Here is a 21,444-nt window from a genome sequence, read left to right on the forward strand (position 1 = left end):
AGGTTTTCCTCCTTTCCTCCCCCCCCCCCCCCCCGCTGCTGTGATGGCTCATCTTAAGTGATCACTCTCCTTACAGTGTGTATGATAAAACCCATTGTTTCATGTTCTCTGAGTGTGTATGTCAATCTCCCCTCTGTATTTTCCACTGAATGCATCCGATGAAGTGAGCTGTAGCTCACGAAAGCTTATGCTCTAATAAATTTGTTAGTCTCTAAGGTGCCACAAGTACTCCTTTTCTTTTTGCGAATACAGACTAACATGGCTGCTACTCTGAAACCTGTCATTTTCAAACTACTTACCCCTGGTGAAATAAGGGAACTTGCAACTCAAATGAAACTGTGAAAGGATCAGTGAGGTTTCGGTCACATGTGCTGCAGGCCAGTGTACCTGGGAGTGTTGCCTTCAGGCCGGAGAAGGGGGACTTACGACTAGCGGCTGGTTTTAGAACTGCTTTGCGTCACAGTCCGTATCATCCCATCAGCCCCTGCAGACCAATCCTGAGACCTGACCTCCATTGGGCTGGGCCCTGCACAAAACATAGTGGGGGACAATCCCGGCCTTGTGCATCTCCCAGAGTCCACGGCTTCGGGTAGCTTTGCTAGGCACGGTGGGGCAGCTACCCAGAGGGCATTGCAAACGAAAGGGTTTGGGATTGCATAGAGCAACCATTCTTAACACAAATCACCCACCCAAGTGCTTAGACGAGTTCTGTCCAACCAGTCCAGTCCCCCGGGGTTCAGGGCTGAAATTCAATGGGAGCTGGGCTCCTTTGAGCATCCCAGATGGTATTTCTAACCCCGGTGGCTTCTGGGGTTTGTATCACTTTGTTAGTTAAACCTTCTAAACAACTGGGTTATTGATTCACCACCATGTGACTCCAGCTTTCTCCACTGGTTTAACTCAGTGGGGGAAAAGGACAAATAATTCTAAACTGCCTGAATATAAAACACTCCCAGTCTCTATTCATGAAGATTTATTTCCTTGGTATCCCTGATGTCAGAAAGGGCTGACAATCATCTACAGAGTCTTGGGTGGGAAAACACCCACGACACACAACTAAACAACCAGAGCATTTCTGTTTCACCAGGAAAAGATCCAGGCCTCTTTGGAGACTCTGAGGGAAGAAAAGGAAAAGCTGAAGGATTTAAAGTGACTGGAGAGGGGACAAGCCTGCAGTATCTGGTAGGTCCCCATTGTTATTAACCTGCAAGAAGCTGGGGAAGGGAGGTCTCTTTGTAGGCAGATTCCTCTGTGGCCTTGGGGAATGAGGACTGGTTGTGTGCAATGACCAGGGATTAGATTCATGTGTGCACCCACACACATACAGGGGGCCTGAGAAGTCCTCTCCCAGGATCAGGCCTACCTCATATTCTACAGAAGCTAAGCTCCCATTCCAATGATTGAGTTCATTTCTAGCCTTTGTGGCTTTCCCAACTCTCCTCCCAAGCTGACTGGACTATATCACAGTAAGTGCCGTCAGCGGAGCCCACAGGAATTTCTTGTACTGTTTAATAATTGCTTCATTCTTTTTTCTCCTCTGGCATCTCTGCCTCCTGCTGCTCTGGATCAGGACTGAGGTAGGTCTCTGATGACACAGTGCCTTGCCCCTGTCAGACCTGCACACATCCCACAAAGAGATATTCGGAACAAAGAGGAAGGTATTATGAAATCCATTCCCTACAGTGTGTAGTCAAGTGTCAGATGTAAGGCAATTCTCTCTCCTGCACGCTCAGCACTTATGAAAGACCCTAGACTTTCTCTATATGTCCCTTCCCCACCTCTTTTTTAAAAAAACAGATAGACAGAAAACGAGAGGCAGAAGATTGTGTCTGAGTTTCAGCAACTGAAGATGTTTCTAGAGGAAAAAGAGCGACTCTTTCTGGCCCAGCTGGACAAGCTGGACGAGGAGATTATGAAGATACAGAAAGACCACGTCACTCAACTCTCCGAGGAGATTTCCCATCTCAGTGACCTGATCAGTGAGCTGGAGGGGAAGTATCAGAAGCCAGCGAGTGAATTCCCGCAGGTGAGACTGAGTTAAATACATCCCAGATCCCCGCACAGGGACAAGACAATATGGGCACTGGGGTCCAGCAGTCAGAGATCACAGTGTAAGTCAGTGTGTGCATTGCTGCCCTGTGAATTATTTTTGCCCTTGGAAGAGTTACAGACTCATTCATGTTTGAGATGACATTAATTCAGCCAATGCATGACCCTGGGGCCAGGGAAGTGCCTCTTTCTCCATTAGCTGCAAAATCCCTTTCCCTAGACCCCAGTGTGTGGCATGAGGGACTGAGATTGTTTTTCTCTCTCTCCCCTCTAGGATGTCAGAAGCACCTTGAGCAGGTACCAGAGTAGCAGCCGTGTTAGTCTGTATTTGCAAAAAGAAAAGGAGTACTTGTGGCACCTTATGCATCCGATGAAGTGAGCTGTAGCTCCAGAAAGCTTATGCTCTAATAAATTTGTTAGTCTCTAAGGTGCCACAAGTACTCCTTTTCTTTTTGAGCAGGTACGTGGCTCTCACTTCCTCCCCCTTGTGCTTCACAATGCTGGGAGAGGGCTTGGGGACCATCTGAGCACCACATCTCCCCAAGGTTCTACAGCAAAAGGTGTGGGGCAGGGTCACACGTTGGATGCAAATCTCTCTGATGAACTTAATCCTCAGGCACTCACCCATCTGAACAAGACTCTGGAATTCTCTAGTCCATAGGAAAGATGGACCTCTTTCATTCTCAGATGGGAAGGATATTAATGGGGCCACTGCCTATGGGGAAAGATTGCAAAGCCCTGGCCCGTGCTGCATCTGCTCAGAGGCTGGGAGGAGAGGATTTCTAACTCCAGGCTCCATAAAGCAGCAGCTTCCACCAGCAAGGAATTATAATGAGTCAGTAAACGAAATATAATCATGTGAAATTCTCTCTCCAGATGTGAGATGGGGAAGTTCCAGCAGCCAGCGGAGATTTCTCCAGAGCTGGCAGAGATACTCAGCGACTTCTCCCAGAAAATTTTTGCTCTAACGGAGACTCTGAGGAAGTTCAAAGGTACCAAGAGGGAATCTAGGAGGGGAAATGAGGGTGTGTCTCTGAGACCATGGGAGGAGATGAGCTCTGGCCATTTACCTCATAATTACAGTGGGTACCAATTTAATAAAAAGCAGAAAGTGGAGAAACTGAGCAGATGGAGCAAGAGCCCAGGCACCAGGATGTCTCACGGTGATTCACTCTGTGAGCTTTGGTAAAATTGTTAAGGTAAAAACATAGCAAACTGTGGGTGCCTCGGTTTCTCTCTCCCAAATACTGAACTGCAGGACGCGTGCGGCAGAGCTGTGTATCATCCACCATGGCAGCTTGAGGCAGTGGGATATGCAGCACCACTGAGAACCAGGCCCCAGGGGCCTGAAGTTTGGCAGCCAAAATTTAGACCCTAAATTACAGGCCACTTTTGAAATGTGGACCCAGCCCGTCCTTGTGCGCCGGCCCCTGTGGCAGCTCGGGTGGGCCAAAGGTGCAAACCCTGCAACACAGGAGCCTTTTGTGCCTCCTCCCCATCAGCTGCAGGCTCAAGAGGTGCTCCTGGGTGGGCAGGGAGTGGAGTTGTTGAAGGCAGGGTGGAGGAGGAAGAGGGTAGGGCAGGGATAGAGGGGCATAGCCAGGGTAAAGCTTCGCCATTCAGGGCCCTGATCCTGCAAAGTCTCCACAGCCCATTAATGTCAAAGGAGCCAAAGGGTGTAAAGTTCCATTCATGCTAAACTCTTGCCAGGACCTGGGTCTAGGTCATGAAAACCTGCACACGGAAAATGAGAGTAACCGTCTGGGGTCTGGAGGAAGAGGGACCCCGGGGAAATCCGTCTCCCACGTCATTCTGCTCGGGGGGGGCCGGGAGGGTTAATGGACGTTTCTGTGGATGCAAGATGCCTGAATGAAAGCAAAAATAGAAAGTTTCAGATTCTTTGATGAAAGACCTGGGCGTGGCTCTGTCCCTCGCCAACGTTTTCTCTCACGTAATTAAAACATAGTTCTGTCAGCTAAGAGTGGGGATGTCTCTGTAAACATGACACCTGAAACCTCATCTCTTTTTCCCTTTCCCTCTCCAGACTCACTGCCCTCTGAATTGGAGAGAAAAGGAGGGGAATCCCTAGAGTCATACACACCAGGTGAGATTTCACACGGAGATTATCTTTAAAAGAAGAGAAAAATCCCTTGAAAAGATTTTCACAAACTTCAGAGTAGCAGTCGTGTTAGTCTGTATCCGCAAAAAGAGAAGGAGGACTTGTGGCACCTTAGAGACTAACAAATGTATTTGAGCATAAGCTTTCGTGAGCTACAGCTCACGTCATCGGATGCATGGATGAAGTGAGCTGTAGCTCACGAAAGCTTATGCTCTAATAAATTTGTTAGTCTCTAAGGTGCCACAAGTACTCCTTTTCTTTCTGGTCATTTGTATAGACATTGACAGGCCTTTCTAATATTACATTCAGGGTTGGCAGCTGAGAGATCTCTCTCCTCAGGGCTGTCACATCCTTCCCCTTTCTCCCAAGACTCTTCTCCAACATCCCAACTTTCCTTTGGGCTGGGCTAGGCTGGGCTCTCCCGTTGGGTTTGCTTGCTGCTTTGTGGTGTGGGTAGATGGTGTCTCTCTAATGCTGCCAGTTTCTGTCCTCTCTTCTCTCTGGGCTGGGGAAGGGCTTACCCCATGGTCACGGAGCCATGGGTCCAGTGCTCTTGGACAGCTGTGGAACAGCACCTGGGGGAACCCCTTAGCCAGACCCTCTGAGAGTCACACTCTTTCACGAGGGGAAGCCACTTGGCTTCACCTCCCTCTGGGACCTCACCTCAGAGCTGTCAGCCCCCCCCCCTCCCCCCGCTTCATGCTGTGAGCTCCCTCCAGTGGATCCGCTTGAGTTGTATAGCCAAGAGAGACTTGGACACCCAAAGGGAGCAACGCACCCCCAACTTCAGCATCTGCAGTGACTCTCAGCCAGCCTTGGTGAACCCTGAGTCTACAGCCCTCTGACCCCTCTCTAGCCCCAGTTCAGGAGAGCGTGTCCCCAGCTGTCAGCAACCCACCCCTCACAACCACCACCTGGCCCCTTGTCATAAATATAAAGAGAAGGGTAAACATCTTTAAATCCCTCCTGACCAGAGGAAAAACCCTTTCACCTGTAAAGGGTTAAAAAGCTAGGATAACCTTGCTGGCACCTGACCCAAATGACCAATGAGGAGACAAGATACTTTCCAAGCTGGAGGGGGGGAGAAACAAAGCCCCCCTCTCTCTGTCTGTGGGATGCTTTTGCCGGGGACAGAACAGAAATGGAGTCTTAGAACTTAGTAAGTTGGCTGGCTTCTTGCAGAGTTTGAGCCATCCATGGTCGTTGGTTGCTAGGTGCCAAATGACTGCATAATTGGAAAAAGAAAAGGAGTACTTGTGGCACCTTAGAGACTAACAAATTTATTTGAGCATAAGCTTTCGGGAGCTACAGCTCACTTCATCGGATGCATTCGGTGGAAAATACAGTGGGGAGATTTATATACACACACAGAGAACATGAAACAATGGGTTTTATCATACACACTGTAAGGAGAGGTTTCAGAGTAGCAGCTGTGTTAGTCTGTATTCGCAAAAAGAAAAGGAGTACTTGTGGCACCTTAGAGACTAAGGTTTTTTTCCCCACCAAATGCATCCGATGAAGTGAGCTGTAGCTCACGAAAGCTTATGCTCTAATAAATTTGTTAGTCTCTAAGGTGCCACAAGTACTCCTTTTCTTTTTGCGAATACAGACTAACACGGCTGCTACTCTGAAACCTGCATAATTGGAGTGGCCATTGTCTTGTGGGACTCACCAGGGACATGGGCCCAGGCTCCAGGCAGTCAGGCATCTGTCTCACCTGGATTTCTGACTCTTTGCAGAGGGTAAACAACCTTTTCCCACCTCCTCATTAATCATGCAGTATATGGGGGAAACTGAGGCCCATGCTGCATTCATACAAAATATTACAGAAAATTCCCACTCCATCACACCCACCCAATGTCCTCTCCTACGATGTACACACTGACCTTAAATCATTGGCTCTGCCCCAGGGCTGCATCTTCATTTCTGATCCCTGGCCTGGGAGCGTTGGATGCATTTGGGCGAGAAAGCTTCCATTTCGTTGTTCAAAGTTGGTACCTGCCTCCTCTGGACCCTCCTAATTAAACGTTTTTGATGTCTTCCTTGGGAATGGAGCAGCTCCTGAAGGGAAACAGGGAGCTGTTGGAAACCTCTATAGCGACAGTAGAAGGCACAGAAGTGGGTCCCATTACCCAGGTTGAGAAACTGCAGTGACATAGAATCATAGATGATCAGGGTTGGAAGGGACCTCAGGAGGTCATCTAAAAGCAGGGCCAATCCGCAAATAAATCATCCCAGCCAGGGCTTTGTCAAGCCTGACCTTAACCTCTAAGGAAGGAGATTCCACCACCTCCCTTGGTAACGTATTCCAGTGTTGCACCCCCTTCCAAGTGAAAAAGTTTTTCCTAATATCCAACCTAAACCTCCCCCACAGCAACTTGAGACCATTACTCCTCGTTCTGTCATCTGCTACCACTGAGAACAGTCTAGATCCATCCTCTTTGGAACCCCCTTTCAGATAGTTGAAAGCAGCTATCAAATCCCCCCTCATTCTTCTCTTCCGCAGACTAAACAATCCCAGTTCCCTCAGCCTCTCCTCATAAGTCATGTGCTCCAGCCCCCTAATCATTTTCGTTGCCCTCCGCTGGACTCTTTCCAATTTTTCCACATTCTTCTTGTAGTGTGGGGCCCAAAACTGGACACAGTACTCCAGATGAGGCCTCACCAGTGCCGAATAGAGGGCAATGATCACGTCCTCGATCTGCTGGCAATGCCCCTACTTATACAGCCCAAAATGCTGTCTGGACATCTCTGACCGGGGAACCTGAGACTGAGCAGAGGCAGCCATCCAGGATCCAGGACTGTCCCAGCCAGAATGGGGCAGCCGGGGAGTGTAAGGAATGGTCTCAGCCTCCCCCAGGGCTGAGTTCTTCCCCTAATGCTCTGATTCTCTCTCCCCCGCAGTGAATGTGACTCTGGATCCAGACACGGCCCATCCCGAACTCGTCCTCTCTGGGGATCGGAAAAGTGTGACATGGGAACACAGAAAGCAGGCTCTGCCCGAAAACCCTGAGAGATTCGACCGACGTCACTGCGTGCTGGGCTGTGAGGGATTCACCTGCGGGCGACATTGCTGGGAGGTGGAGATGGAGGTGGGGGATGAGGGACGCTGGGCAGTGGGGGTGGCCAGAGAGTCTGTGAGGAGGAAGGGATGGATCAACCTTAACCCCAAGGAGGGGATCTGGGCTGTGGAGCTGTGGGGGCATCAGTTCCGGGCTTTCACCTCCCCTGTGACCCCCCTGAACCGGGTCCCCAGCAGGATCCGGGTTTGTCTGGACTGTGAACGGGTCCAGGTGACATTTTTCGATTCTGCTACTGAGGCCCCGATCTTCACTTTCCCTCTGGCTTCTGTCTCTGGGGAGAGAATCCGCCCCTGGCTCTTAGTGAGATCGAGCAGAGGGGTCAGACTGTGTCCCTGAGATGCGGTGTGGGGGTGGCAGCTGGCAGGGACACAGAACTGATTATTTGGGATTTGCGGTGGGGAGAAGCTGGAGTCCTGCACCAGCAGGCTGCTTGGGAGAGGGAGACCCAGGGGGTGGGGGGGTGACCTCCAGCCTACCAGGGAAGGATGCTGTTCTCAGTGGTAGCAGATGACAGAACAAGGAGCAATAGTCTCAAGTTGCAGTGGGGGAGGTCTAGGATGGATATTAGGAAACACTATTTCACTAGGAGGGTGGTGAAGCTCTGGAATGGGTTACCTAGGGAGGTGGTGGAATCTCCTTCCTTAGAGGTTAAGGTCAGGCTTGACAAAGCCCTGGCTGGGATGATTTAGTTGGGGATTGGTCTTGCTTTGTGCAGGGGGTTGGACTAGATGACCTCCTGAGGTCCCTTCCAACCCTGATAGTCTATGATTCTGGGAAGGATTTGTGTGTGTTGGGGGATAATTTAAGTAAATAGGTTTAAGTAAATAGGTGTCAAAACTGGATTTAGTTGAACTGGTGCATCTGCTTAAATGTATGCAGCTCCACGGATTAAAAACTGTTTCTCGTCAGAGCTCCTTTCAGTCCATTTATTGAAATCTGCCCCCAGCGAATGGCCACAATGCTTCAATCTTGTAAAAGGTTGGATGGGACCAGATATAGCCAGCAGGAGCTGAGAGCACTGGTTGCTGTACAGGATCCAGGGACCACGGCCCCAAACCTGCAGGAGCCACCATGTGGGTCCAGGGGTCTGTCCATCGGGGGCTGCTCGGAGAGGGAAGAGGCAGCGCCCAGGGTGTTGTGCCGAGATCCAGGAAACAGCAGCCGGATAAATGGGGTTGAGTGACGGCTACAGATCACAAGGGACACATTCAGCAGAAAAAAACCCAACCATGCAGCAATGAGGTCCTTCCCTTTAACATCCCCTCTCTGCTAACAGCATCCAGCTGTCCAGAAAAGGCAAGGGGGCGAAAGCTAACATATAGCCTGTGCCTAGTTCATTTTAATTAGCTGTAGCCGCAACAGTTACCGCCCGTCTCCCGCTGTAGTCAAATTTCTTATTGTGGCTTCACGAGGCTGCTTCCCAAACTCTCAGGACCCACCTCGGTGCTGGGAAAGCCTGTTTCAGGGAAGAACCCAAGCATCACCCAAGGAATGCAAGGGAGACACGGAGCTCCCTGCGGTCAGTAGGTCTGGCCTACGTTCCTTGTTCCCAGAGATCTAACTTTGCATTTGGCTGTGTGAACGCACCTTTGGTCTGAATGGGCCCAGCTTACCCAGTGATCCGGGTCCCTGTGTAGGACTGGCCTGGCCTCAGCGTTATTTACCACCCCACCAAGCTGTGTATCAGCTGCACATTTTATGAGCAATGATTGTATAGTTCCTGCCAGGTTGCTGATAAATATTGGTTCTAGAAGGGATCCCTGCCAGAATGTTCTTAATTTACTTTAAAAAAACAACCCCAAGCAAGCAAGCAACCAACCAACCAACAAACCTGGCTGCTTCACACACAGTAGAGCTAATGTTTCAGGCTGTATTCATCCAATGAGGTGACTGAGCCACTTCACATCTCTCTGATATTCTGCAGCGGCTGTGTAGAGAAGCCCTTTCCCTCCTGTTAAAATGATGATTTCTCTACGTGTTCTACAATGGTGTGCTTACCTGGATTGTGTTGACATTTACTATGCCTTGTGGGAGTGCAGGGTAGGGTTAGTGATTCAAATGTAGGATCATTTGATCTTGATGTTCCCAAGATACAGCTGGCTCCAAAACACAAAACAGAACGACAACAAACCGAAACAAAGACAACAGCATTTCATAAAATTCATAGATTCTACCAACGATGAAGTTTGAAACCCACCCTGGACACAAATCGGAGAATGAACTGCAAACAAGTGGGTGACATCCACCTCTGCCAGTGTTTCTTTATAACTATTTATTTTCATTTGGAGAACTGTGAGGGGTGATATGGGGTGGGTGGCAGAGGAAACTGGGAGGCTGGAGACGGAGGGGGGCCGGTTTTAAAATTCCCAAATTCTCCCTAGGTCTTTTTATTATTTCCTTATCTCAGTCTTGTATCAGCTGCAACACGTAGGTGTTAAATACAACTGCTTAAATGATCGTTAACTCTTACAACAAGCCTCTTTCCATTCAAAATATTAGAAAATTAAATAGCAAACAAACAAACAAATAAAAAATCCCAACCAACCAAAATCAAACAAGCAAAACCCCAGAGAACAAAGAAACCCCACAATGTTGTTAAAGGAGCGTTCAGGTTCCCCAGTGACAGCTCCAGAATGTCGAGTTCATCAAAACTAAAATTTTGGAACACCAGGAAACACAGAGTTAATGTACATGGCAACACAGCGGCCTCTTTGAGCGATGCCCCAAGACCCCCACAGCACTCGCCTTCTGCCTCTGGAGATAGTGCCTGGCACACAGGGAATAGAGCACACGACCACTGTCACACCAAATCAAACGCGTTCTTTGTGCTAAAGCAAAACTTGAACTATGGAGAGCAGTACTGGAGAGCTGTCTGTGCCTCTCCTGCACTCAGATCCCAATCTGCTCCACAGAAACAAGCCCGAGCCTGTCAAATTTTATCACCCTCCCTGCCCTGTTACAATCCTTTCACCCTTACTCACCAGATTGCATTCAACAATCTGGTTGGATTCAATGGGTTGGTTGGTGAATGGATTGTTTAGGTGGATTGATGGGTTGTTTGGTGGGTGGGTTGGTTGGTTGGTGAGTGGGTGGGTGGATGGGCTGGTTGTTGGGTGGGTGGATGGGTGGATTGGTTGAGTTGAATGGGTAGGTTGGTGAGTGGGTGGGTTGGTTGGTGGATTGGTTGGTTGGGTTGGGTGGGTGGGTTGGTTGGTGGGTTGTGGGTGGATTGGTTGGTTGGTGGGTGGATTGGTTGGGTTGAATGGGTTGGTTGGTGAGTTGGGGTTTTGTTGGTGGATTGGTTGGTTCGTTGAGTGAGTTGTGGGTGGATTGGTTGGGTGGGTGGGTTGGTTGGTTGGTGTTGTCACCATTCAATTTATTATAGCCTGCAAAAAAAAAAAAAAAACAGGAAGAAGTGGCTCTTCAAAATCATTGCTGGATTCAGATAACTTGAGACACCTGAAAGCTCGAGTCTGTTGGTACAGACACTTCCAGCTACCCCGTTGCTGTTTCTTTAAGAGAGGACTCACACTTCCCCTCATGACAGGCGTAGAAATTGTTGCCACTTTCCAGCTACTGTTGTTACCTTCACTGCCTAACTTGGCACATGCTGCACGAGGAGAGCACATTGATCCATTTGGTACAAAACCAGATTTCCTTTAAAAAGTGTAAGGAAAAGCGACGAGAAAATGCTGCTGTTATTTTATAGCCAGAATGAGCTGTGCAACTTGATAATCTGAAACAGTGACTTGAAGTGTAACTATCTCAACAAAACCAATGAGATCTGATCACACCCTGAAGACTGGTTCTTCTGAGAAGCTTTTACAATTGTAACCCTTCTGCAGTCAGAGTTTGCAGCAACAAGGGACAGGTTCAGTATCTAGGGATCCCTTTTCAACAACAAAGCACAAAACCGTATTGAGCCCCCATCCAGCGACCTGGGACAATTACACACACATCCTGGGTGCCTCTAAGAGGCCATACTTCCCCTCTCGCAAGCACAGAATCTGAATGTAGCAAAAAAAAAAAACATTTAATAAAAAGGAGGGAAATAATGCAGCATTAATTTGGGGAAACACCGTAAACAGGATTTATAAACATAAACCATGAGCAAAAGACCGACCCCCAAGTAAGTTGGGCAGTGCCCTTTTCGCCTCAGGTTCTTAAGTCCAGCAACCCAAAGGTCCCTTTAACATGCCAGTCCCTTTTCTGCACCCCACTCACAGTTGCTGTCCTTCGACACTGCAGACCCAGAGGTGCCACTGCAGAGTTCACCTCCCACCCGAGGTGGAGGGGGTCAGGAGGCAGCTTACACACGCGCTGCTCGGGCACTCACTGGCCACCCCTTTGTCATGAGATTTTTTGTGGTATTTGAACAATGACAATGATCAATATCTCTCAGCACAAACTCTCAGGGTGAGACTCAGAAGCCAAGACTGAAACGGGGAAGGAGGTTACTGCCTGAATGATCCCTGCAGTGATGTGAGATACCATCAGGAGAGGGAGAGGGCGGGAGATGGGGGAACAGAGCTGGGAAACTCCTGCATTTGCTATCAGAGCCAGGCCGCTGAGGCTGAGAACTGTGAACTCCCTGCATCAGAGCCAGAGACAGACAGGAATTGGCCTGTGAGTGTCATGTGAAGCTGCCCCTGAGCTCCAAAGGGCCATGAACAACACCCCAAGAAGAATGATGTGGGAAGGGGGGGCAGCGTCTCCCTATTATGAGATGACGAGGTTGGGCACAGGCAGGACGGGAGCCGGGGATGTCAGCAGACCTGGCCAGCCTTGAACCCAGGCTGACTGCCATCATTGAGGCCGGAGGGAGCAAAGGAGCCTGACAGCCCAGCCAGTCACTCCTTCCCCATCTATCACAGTGTCCTGTGTAGGGACGACAGAGACTGTCTCTGCCCCACTCACCCCACACTCATCCCTCCAACCAGAGCTCTTTGGGATCCCTGCTCTCGGGGTGTTTGCTTTTGTTCCTGGCTCCCAGTGTCTCTCATGGCTCCTTGGCACTTCTCTACCCATTTATAAATGTTGCTGGTTCATGCAGGCATTGGGCACGGCCAGGTGCTGGACTGGGGGTGAAAAGTCCTGCGTTGGGCTGGGCTGGGGCTGGGGAAAGGAGTCTGTCTTTTTTCGGCCTTTGAAATAATAAAGTAGAATTTAGTTTCTCCCACTCCCAGTGTCCTGTGTTTTGCATTAAATGCCTACCCACTCCAGAGCTAAGGTGAAAGGTAAAAGCAATGCAAACATGGTCTGGGATGGAAATACACAGTGAGGTCACCCAAACAACCTCATCCCCGTTATAGGCTCCTCAGACTTCCCACAGAGACAAAACTCACTCAGCTTTTGTGCCCCCTGCCCTGAGCCCAGTACAAACCTGGAAGAGTCTGACTGGGTTCACAGGGTCATTCACCTCTCCCTCACCCTGGTGTAAACCAGACATAATCCCACTGGAACCTCTTGTTCTGTTTACACCAGTGTGAAGTTGTAGGGAGAGGAGAATCAGACCTGTTAGCAGGAAATATACTCGCACACATAGAGAGAGACTCTGATCCCTGAGCTGGGTTTCTGCTCAAGACCCCTGTCCTCACAACCTTACCATCTGCCTGATTGTAGCTCGGGCACATTAAAATCAATGGGGCCATTAGCAGTAGTATGAGGAAAGGTGTGTACAATTTTGCAGGGTTGGGAATTGAGATCGCTAGGCTGGGGAGTTTCTCTCTGATGATCTACGGCCTGTTCCTCCTACCACAACTTTCCCCGTTTCATTCTTGTCTGTCTACGCAGTAATTATTTCTACTGATTCCGGGGTTATTTTTAATACCGTAGCGGCTAGAGGCTGCACCCATGCTCGAGGTCCTATTGTGCACGGTATTGTGTTATACATACACAGCGTGAGAGACAGCTCCTAAGGGAATGAGCTTCAAGTCTGAATCTACAAAACAAACCAAGTCATGATTCTGCAGGTGTCGGGAACATCTCCGTGCACTTTTGAACCAGGGTTTCAACTTCCAATGTGTGTGAAAAAACCAGATTTTTCTTTCCCCAAATTACAGCCCTTACAAGAGTGCAGAACACAGCCAGCAGGAATGACAAAATTGGCCTCTCCAGCTAGGGTGACCAGATGTTCTGATTTTATAGGGACAGTCCCTGTAATTGGGGCTTTTTCTTATATAAAGGCCTATTACCCCCCAGCCCCTGTCCGGATTTTTCACACTTGCTATCTGGTCACCCTATCTGTAGCCACAGTCAGCTGAGGATCTGAGAGCTTGGAGGATTCCACTCTGCACAGTCCCCTGGTTCCTCTCTATTTCTCCATGTTATTTCTCCCCCCCCCCCCCCGGTTCCTCAGATGTTCTTGTTAACTGCTGGAAATAGCCTACCTTGCTTGTCACCATGAAAGGTTTTCCTCCTTCCCCCCCTGCTGCTGGTGATGACTTATCTTAAGTGATCACTCTCCTTACAGTGTGTATGATAAACCCATTGTTTCATGTTCTCTGTGTGTGTATATCAATCTCCCCACTGTATTTTCCACCAAATGCATCCAATGCAGTGAGCTGTAGCTCACGAAAGCTTCTGCTCAAATAAATTTGTTAGTCTCTAAGGTGCCACAAGTCCTCCTTTTCTTTTTGCGAATACAGACTAACACAGCTGCTACTCTGAAATCTGGTTCTTCTCTGATGCTGGAGGACTCCCATCTACACAGCTTTCCTCCTGGGTCATCTCTATGAGGGTGGAGAACTCCCATCTGCCCAGCCCCCTGGTCCCTCACATCTAGGACCCCTGGAAGCTCCTTCCCCCTCTTTTCCATATGCTCTGTGGTTATTAGAGTTCCTTTTAACTCCTACATATGTCAATGCAGCGTTAAAAAGAATTCTTCATCTTCCTTCCTTTTCAATTTCCCAGCTGCCCTGGTTGAGGGCAGTCCTGGGATTTGCTGCCCCACTTAGCGGGGTCACCCCAGCACCTGCAGGGACCTCACCCGCATGTCCCTGTGATGAACGCTTGGGGTTTACTATGAGGAGTTGCTGTGGGCTCTCTGGGGTGCTGCACGGGACCCTGGACACCGGGGGTTCCCCAGTAAGCTCTGCAGTGTGAGACAGGGCACCGAGACTGGGGGGTTTCTCTGCCTCATTGTAGGATCCTAGTGTAGACAAGGCTCCGGACCCCACAGCCACACTATCGCCGGGATGCCCATGAGCCAGGGCCCCCAAAACAACCAGGAGTCCGGTGGCACCTTAAAGACAAACAGATTTAGTTGGGCCTGAGCTTTTGGGGGTAACCCCCCCCCCACTTCTTCAGCTGCCACAAAGCCACCCACGCCCTATTTTCGGGACCACGGCAGGTGGCTCCTCACCTCATTTGTGGGAACTTTGATCCCGCCCCTCCTGGGGGTTCCCCCCGTGCCACTGTCCCGCAGCGCCTCCCCCTTTCTGACCCCCAGCTCCTGCACCCCGTCCCGGAGCCCGCCCTTTGCCCCGCTCCGCCCCCTGCTTTACCCCCCTCGGGACACGCTTTGCCCCTGCACAAACTCTCCCCCCCCGCCGGGGATTGCAGGGAGCTGATCCGGAGCAGCGACGTCAGCATCAGCTACTGAGCCTGCTCCGGGAGTCCGTGCGAAGGAGCCAATCCGGAGGGGAACCGGATTGCGTCTGATGCCACGTGGGTCAGCTCAGCTGCTTCCTCCTCCGCCCTTCTGCGACCGTCCGGCCCGGCCCCACAGCACCCAGCTGGGAGGGGAGCCGGGGACCCCACTGCAGCCCCCCGAGCCGGGGGAGCACCCCAGGAGCGGCCGGAGCAGCAGAGGTGAGGCGAGGCGAGGCTGGGAGGTGCTTGTGGGAGGAGGGACTGATGGGGGGCAGATGGGGGGGCGGTCACAGTTCTACCTCCAGATCTGATGGGGAGGGTGGGGGGCGAGGATTGATTTGAGGGTTGGGGCCAGATAAATGGCTGGGCAGGGGGCCGGGCAGATGTGGCGGGGGGGGGGGGGTGAGAGCTTGTGCAGAGAAACAAAAATCACTTTACTCGCTACATGTGGGTGCGGAGCTGCTAATTCTCACCTACCCACTGGGAGGTTCAGACACCAAAAGGCACCAAACCCACAACAGAATCTTTTTTAAAAACCACATGGTTTGAGGGATCATTTTGCTGATTTTTGGCGGCTGACTCAGGAGTTTTGACCCCTCCAGGCTGCTACATTTTCCCCAAAGACTCTCCCAGGACCCCCCCCCCCCCCGCATTTCAGCAAACCGCAGGAGTCAGTGTCAGGAGGGGGAAGCGCCCAGTGGGTGCTGCAGACGGGGGCTATCGCCAAGCTCGGGAAAGCCAGGTGCAGGGAACCCGGGGAGAAGTCTCCAGGGTGAAGCTCCTTGCACCCTGGGTCTGGTGTATTTCACAGACCCTGTCCCTCTAGACGGTGGGTGCAATTTCTGCCTAGCCCGAATCAGCCAGTGCTGGGAGGGGTCGGATACACACGTCTCCTGCCCTCAGTGCAGACAGGCTGCGCCACAGAGAAACCTCAGGCCGGCCAGAGAGCTGGGAAGTTCTAGGGGAGCGCCAGCTCCAGGGTTGGTAAAATTGAGAAGCCCCTCCTGTTTACAGGGCGACATTTCTTAGTGCTTGAACATCTGCACGGATAGTCGGATTGCCTTGAAATCCGCTGTGCCTCATGGGGGCAAGGGATGGGGCCATGACCACATTAGAGGTCATTTGACAAAGGGGTTCTTAAAATATGGCCCCTCCCCCTGAAAAGTTTTTCTTAAAGTTGAGGGATTATCTGACAGATTTTTGCGCGCACTTGGGGACTCAAGTCATGGCTCCACTCAGACCCCGAAGGGTCTGGCTGCTCTTCACCCCCACTCGTGCCTGACGCCCATTGCTCTTAGGAGAAACAATATTAAAAATGTTCTATTCCATAAAGGGTTAAGCTCTCCAGAGCAGCTGGAGCCTAACAGGGCCGTCCTAAGGATTTTTGGGGCCTTACGCAAGACAGGAGTGCGGGAGGGGGTCGGGGGGACGATAAGGCAGCAAAGGATATCAAGATGCCCAGCCCGCCTCACGGTGGTGGAGAGTCACAGTTCCTTGCAGAGACCCCCGGCCCCTCTCCCTGATATGCCCTGAAGTTTGTCAGACATTTATTTGCAAAAACTTTATAGTCAGGGTGAGTCAGCTGTCCTGGTGAATACAACCTTAAATATTATGGAATACATGATGCAGCTCTTCTCTGTTTTACATTTTCTTTATCAGTATTTCTCAGCTGATTTTATATTTTAAATGTACTCTTAAGCCTTCATAAAAGTAATCGTTCCAGATGACTACCTATTTAACTCACTGAAACAAAGACATTATTTTAAAATAATCAGTCATAGCGGTTTAGTGTGTTCATAACCATGTTCACTGCTTTTAGAAAAAGGGCACACTCATTTACTTCGGGTGCTGTCCATCACAATAGACAGGTTTATGAAATTTCACCAACATCAAAAAATAGGTTTCCATAGATTTTAGGCATAAGAAAGAATTTTACATCTTACTAAGGCACTGATTTTGCTGGAGGGTTCTCTTAAAACTAATTCATCAGATAGTGAGAAGTAAAAGAATCTCATGCACCGCTACAGGCTGGGGACCGATTGGCTGAGCAGCAGTTTTGCAGAAAAGGACCTGGGGATTACAGGGGGATCTTCGGCTGTGTCTACGTTACCACTTTTGTCGGTCAAGGATGTGAAAAAAACCACTCCCCTGTTAGGATATAGATATTCAGGCCTGTCTGTGAAGGCCTATATTTTAAGAATCTAGGTGTATGTTTATCATTTAGCTAGTTCTAGAGGTATAAAAGAATCAAAATCACTGTCTGCCGGTATAAGGTCCTTCTCTTACTGTGACAGTCTGAGGCCCTGTGCTTAGGCTGAGATCTCTGGCTAAGCAACGGAGGCAGCCATAAGCTGGGAAGTGACCGGTCACCTCCTCACATCCCAACCTCGTCACATTGAAATCAGGTGCTATTGGGCTGTTAGGATACAAGGCACTGTCAGGACAGGATATCGCCTCCAGAGAAAGATGTTTAAAGAAAACTTAATTTATTAGCATCCTGTCTGGGGGGAAAAAATCACTTCTCAATAGTTGTGGTTATAAAACCCTCATTTCTGTATGTTTTATCTGTATGGCCCCCACTTTTCTATTGTTGTTTGTTTCTGTTTGCTGTATAATTAATTTTGCTAGGTGTAAGTTAATTGGTTAAAAATATGTTACAGTATGTTCGGATTGGTTAAATACATTTCAGGAAAATAACTGCTTAAGGTATAGATAAAAATCTTGCTATATAAATTAGGGGGAATCAGAAAGTAAGTTATAATTCAAAAATTATAAAAAAAAAAAACGGTTAAATTTAAGCTTGTTAAAAGTTCATTCCAATAAACATCAGATTGTTTGCACCTTCAGACTTCATGTATTGTTGCTCTCTGTTCATGCAAAAAGAACCAAAAAAAGTAAAAGGGTAAAAAAATAAGCCCTCTAACACCCCCCTGACCGACATAAGTGCCTGTGTGGACAGCACTCTGTCAGCGGGAGAGGCTCTCCTACTGGCAAAGAGCAGCTACATGGGAGATCTTGCTGCGGTACAGCTGGGCCAGCGTACAGTCCGTAGTGCCTTAGAGTCATCCTGGATAGTTCTCTGAAAACATCTGCTCAAGGTGCAGAGACAATCAAAAAAGAGAACAGAATGTTGGGAATCCTTAGGAAAGGGATAGATAACAAGACAGAAAATATCCTATTGCCTCTCTATAAATCCATGGCATGCCCACATCTGGAATACTGCGTGCAGTTCTGGTCACCCCATCTCAAAAAGATATATTGGAATTGGAAAAGGTACAGAAAAGAGCAACAGACATGATGAGGGCTATGGAACAGCTTCTGTATGAACACAAAAAGAAAAGGAGTACTTGTGGCACCTTAGAGACTAACAAATTTATTAGAGCATAAGCTTTCGTGAGCTACAGCTCACTTCATCGGATGCACACAGGTTTAAAGAACTGGGACCGGGGAGTTTAGAAAAGAGACGACTAAGGGGGATGTGATAGAGGTCTATGAAATCCTGCGTGGTGTGGAGAAAGTGAATAGGGAAGTGTTATTTACCCCTTCACATAACACAAAAAGGGGAGGGGGGGTCACCCAATGAAATAAATAGGCGGCAAATTGAAAACAAATGAAAGGAAGTATTTCTTCACACAATGAACAGTCAACTCATGCTACTTCTTGTGAAGGCCAAAAGTATAACTGGGTCCAAAACAGAATTAGATAATTTCATGGAGGATAGATCCATCAGTGGCTATGAGCCAAGATGGTCAGGGATACAACCCCATGGTCTGGGTGTCCCGAGATCTCCAGAAGCCAAAAGCATCTGACACGGGCCACTGTCAGAAGACAGGATACTGGGCTAGCTGGACCATTGGTCTGACCCAATGTGGTTGGTCTTATGCTCTTCTACAAATAATATTTCTCAAGCTGGTTGTGACGTTTGGTGGCTGTTGGTTCAGCAGCTTTGAGAGACCTGAATGAAAGAGGAAATACAAGTGCAAGGCTTCCCATTAATTAGTATCTGGCCTCTTTAGAAAGGTGTGTGTGTGTGTTCTCTGTAATAATAAAAACATTATGCTGTCAGCTAATAGTGGCAATGTCATTGTAAATGTGATGGAATGAAATCTCATCTCGAGTATCCTTTTATTCCCTCCAGACACTCTGCCATCGGAAATGGAGAGGGACTGTTGGAAGAGGCTGTTGTCGTATACAAAGGGTGAGGGTTCAGGTGGTGGTTATATTTAAATTAAGAGAAAATTCACCCTATGAAAACATCTTTGTTAAAGTAGCCTGAACACACAACTCAAACACACACTGATCATCAGAAACATTGTCACTGACCAGCCCCCAAACACCTTATCTCAGCCCATCTGATTCCCTGATTAAGTTTTATTAAGGATCTCTGTGTGTTTGTTTTAATTAAAACACAGTTATGTCAGGCTGACTAACGGGCCTGGATACTAACATGGTGTGATAAGATCACTACGGATGGACGTAAGGTGACTATCCGGCTGGGCCACTTTAAAGATTTAGCTAGGGATTGATGTGAATGGAGTTTAATCGGCAAGGCGACCACTGCCCTTCGGGATTTGTCGTGATGATAAGTCAGTTGAGAGTGGGGATGTGGTTACAAAGACGACAGCATGAAATCTCCTCTTTTTTATCCTCCTCCCCCCTCGTGGACACTTTGCCATCTGAGCTGGAGTCAAAAAGGGGAGAACCAGTCCGATCACACAGAAAGGGTGAGATTCTGGGTGGAGATTTTCTTGATATTAAGAGCAAATTCTCACGGAAACATCTTTCTGAACACGTTGATAAAGTAACTAGTCAAACACACCCTGTCTAACAATCAACACATCCTGCCTTGAGGAGATCCCAAGCCGACATAAGACAAACAGTCCTGACACCAGCCTCGTTGCTCGGTGCATGCTCACGACAGGGAACAGAACTGTTCTCACTCTCCGGCATCCAGACACCCTTAACTCTGCCCTGGGGTTCTGGGAGGCTTTCACAGGCCTGTTGTGTATTAAATCAAGAGGAAGGAGTGGAGTGAGGGTTCTTCTCCAGCATCCTCCCTTCCTCTTGGGCTGGGCTTTTTCCCATGCGGCTCACTTCTCTCGGGCCGGGCAAGGGGCTGCCTCACAGAATATTGACCTTACTCCCTCCGCTCTGGAGCGGCTCCTCCCCAATGCTATGTCTTCCCCTCTTCTCCCAGGACAAGGAAGGAAGGGCCAGGTGGGGGAGGGGGATCCTGAGGGGGTTTAAATCGGTGACCAGCCTCCTCCTCACTCCCTACCTGCAGATTCAGTCTCTTTCCTCCATGTCTCTACTGTTCTGTGTCTGGGTATGAAACGGTGGAATCAGTCAGGTGCCCGGGAGCTCCCCAGGGTCCAGGAGTGTCCCGGCCAGAAGAGGGCTGCTGGGGAGTGTGAGAAATGGTCCCAGCCTCCCCCCGGGCTGGGCTCTGCCCCTAACACTCGGCTTTTCTCTCCCCTCCGGTGAGCGTGACTCTGGATCCAGACACGGCCCATCCCATCCTCGTCGTGTCTGAGGATGGGAAAAGTGTGAGACGAGCAGAGGCGTTACTGGACCTGCCTGACACGCCGGAGAGATTCGACACACGTCACTGCGTGCTGGGCTCCGAGGGGTTCACCTCGGGGTGATGTTACTGGGAGGTGGAGGTGGGGAATGGGCAATACTGGGCTGTGGGGGTGGCCAGAGAGTCTGTGAGGAGGAAGGGACGGATCAGCCCTAGCCCTGAGGAGGGGATCTGGGCTATGGGGATGCACGGGGTTAAGGGTCATTGTAAAATGTACCATTTTTTCTCCTCCCCTGGCACCCAGTTGATCTCGTGGGATACCATAAAGAGGATAGGGGTTTCTCTAGATTAGGAAGCGGGGCAGGTGCCATTTTTGGATGCTGATTGGAAGTTCCTGTTATTCTCTTTCCCTCCGGCCTCTTACAATGGGGAGAGGATCCACCCTTTCTTCTGGGTGCGGGGATCCCAGCTCAGACTGTGTTCTTGAGACAAGGGGCTGGGGAGATGGGGAGTTTCCCCCTGGGAATGCTAAAATGGGCTTCTCTAACCCCCAAGATCCGAACCCCAGTGTCCTTGGAGGACTCCCATCTCTCCGAGCCCCTGGACCTCCTCCTTTCCCCGGCAATGTCTCAGCGCGCCCATAAAGAGCCGGCTGGGGCCTGGCCAGAGAATCTTCTTGCAGCAGGTGTCCCCCGGCCCATTTCTCGCTGCGCTGGGTGGCTCTGGAGGACTCTAGCTGGGCTGCCCAGGCTTGGAACCAGCACCCCAGCGGTCAGACCCGTCACGGGGCCCCCCTTAATTCTTTGGGCCACGGAGCCCCTGGCTGGGTGACTTCTGCGGGGAGTGGAGTTTGGGGGTAGGAGGCTGAGTTTTGTCGGAGGCTGCCGGCGGGGCAGCTGCTGGGTTTCTGTGATGGGGTTTTCTGAGGAGCTGAAGGGAATTAGGCACCCAAATCCCCTTGTAATTCCCTCCCTGCCGTTCTGTTGGAAATCCCAGCTGTGCAGTGTAAACTCTTCTCCGAGTTCAGAGCAATCTGGATAAAGATCGCTCCATAAGACGTCCTTGGGTTTTACGTCATT

General features: G+C 49.8%; 2 protein-coding genes across 2 annotated transcripts; both read left to right on the forward strand.

The window, feature by feature from the left end:
• The first annotated feature begins 997 nt into the window (after window positions 1–997).
• LOC119849260 (tripartite motif-containing protein 15-like) lies at window positions 998–14,854 on the forward strand. The gene is made up of 7 exons (XM_043503602.1): window positions 998–1,182; window positions 1,798–2,026; window positions 2,324–2,346; window positions 2,926–3,041; window positions 4,094–4,153; window positions 7,073–7,551; window positions 14,702–14,854. The coding sequence occupies exons 2-7, from the start codon at window positions 1,850–1,852 to the stop codon at window positions 14,852–14,854; spliced, it is 1,008 nt and encodes a 335-aa protein (XP_043359537.1). The 5' UTR covers window positions 998–1,182; window positions 1,798–1,849.
• A 24-nt stretch (window positions 14,855–14,878) lies between these two features.
• On the forward strand, window positions 14,879–21,422 carry LOC122457747 (butyrophilin subfamily 3 member A3-like). The gene is made up of 3 exons (XM_043503898.1): window positions 14,879–15,063; window positions 18,983–19,042; window positions 20,326–21,422. Exons 1-3 carry the CDS (start codon window positions 14,913–14,915, stop codon window positions 20,487–20,489), a joined length of 375 nt encoding a protein of 124 aa, XP_043359833.1. The 5' UTR covers window positions 14,879–14,912; the 3' UTR covers window positions 20,490–21,422.
• Window positions 21,423–21,444: the final 22 nt, after the last annotated feature.

Source organism: Dermochelys coriacea, chromosome 28 (genome assembly GCF_009764565.3).
Source record: "Dermochelys coriacea isolate rDerCor1 chromosome 28, rDerCor1.pri.v4, whole genome shotgun sequence".
In the NCBI taxonomy this organism is placed as follows: Eukaryota; Metazoa; Chordata; order Testudines; family Dermochelyidae; genus Dermochelys; species Dermochelys coriacea.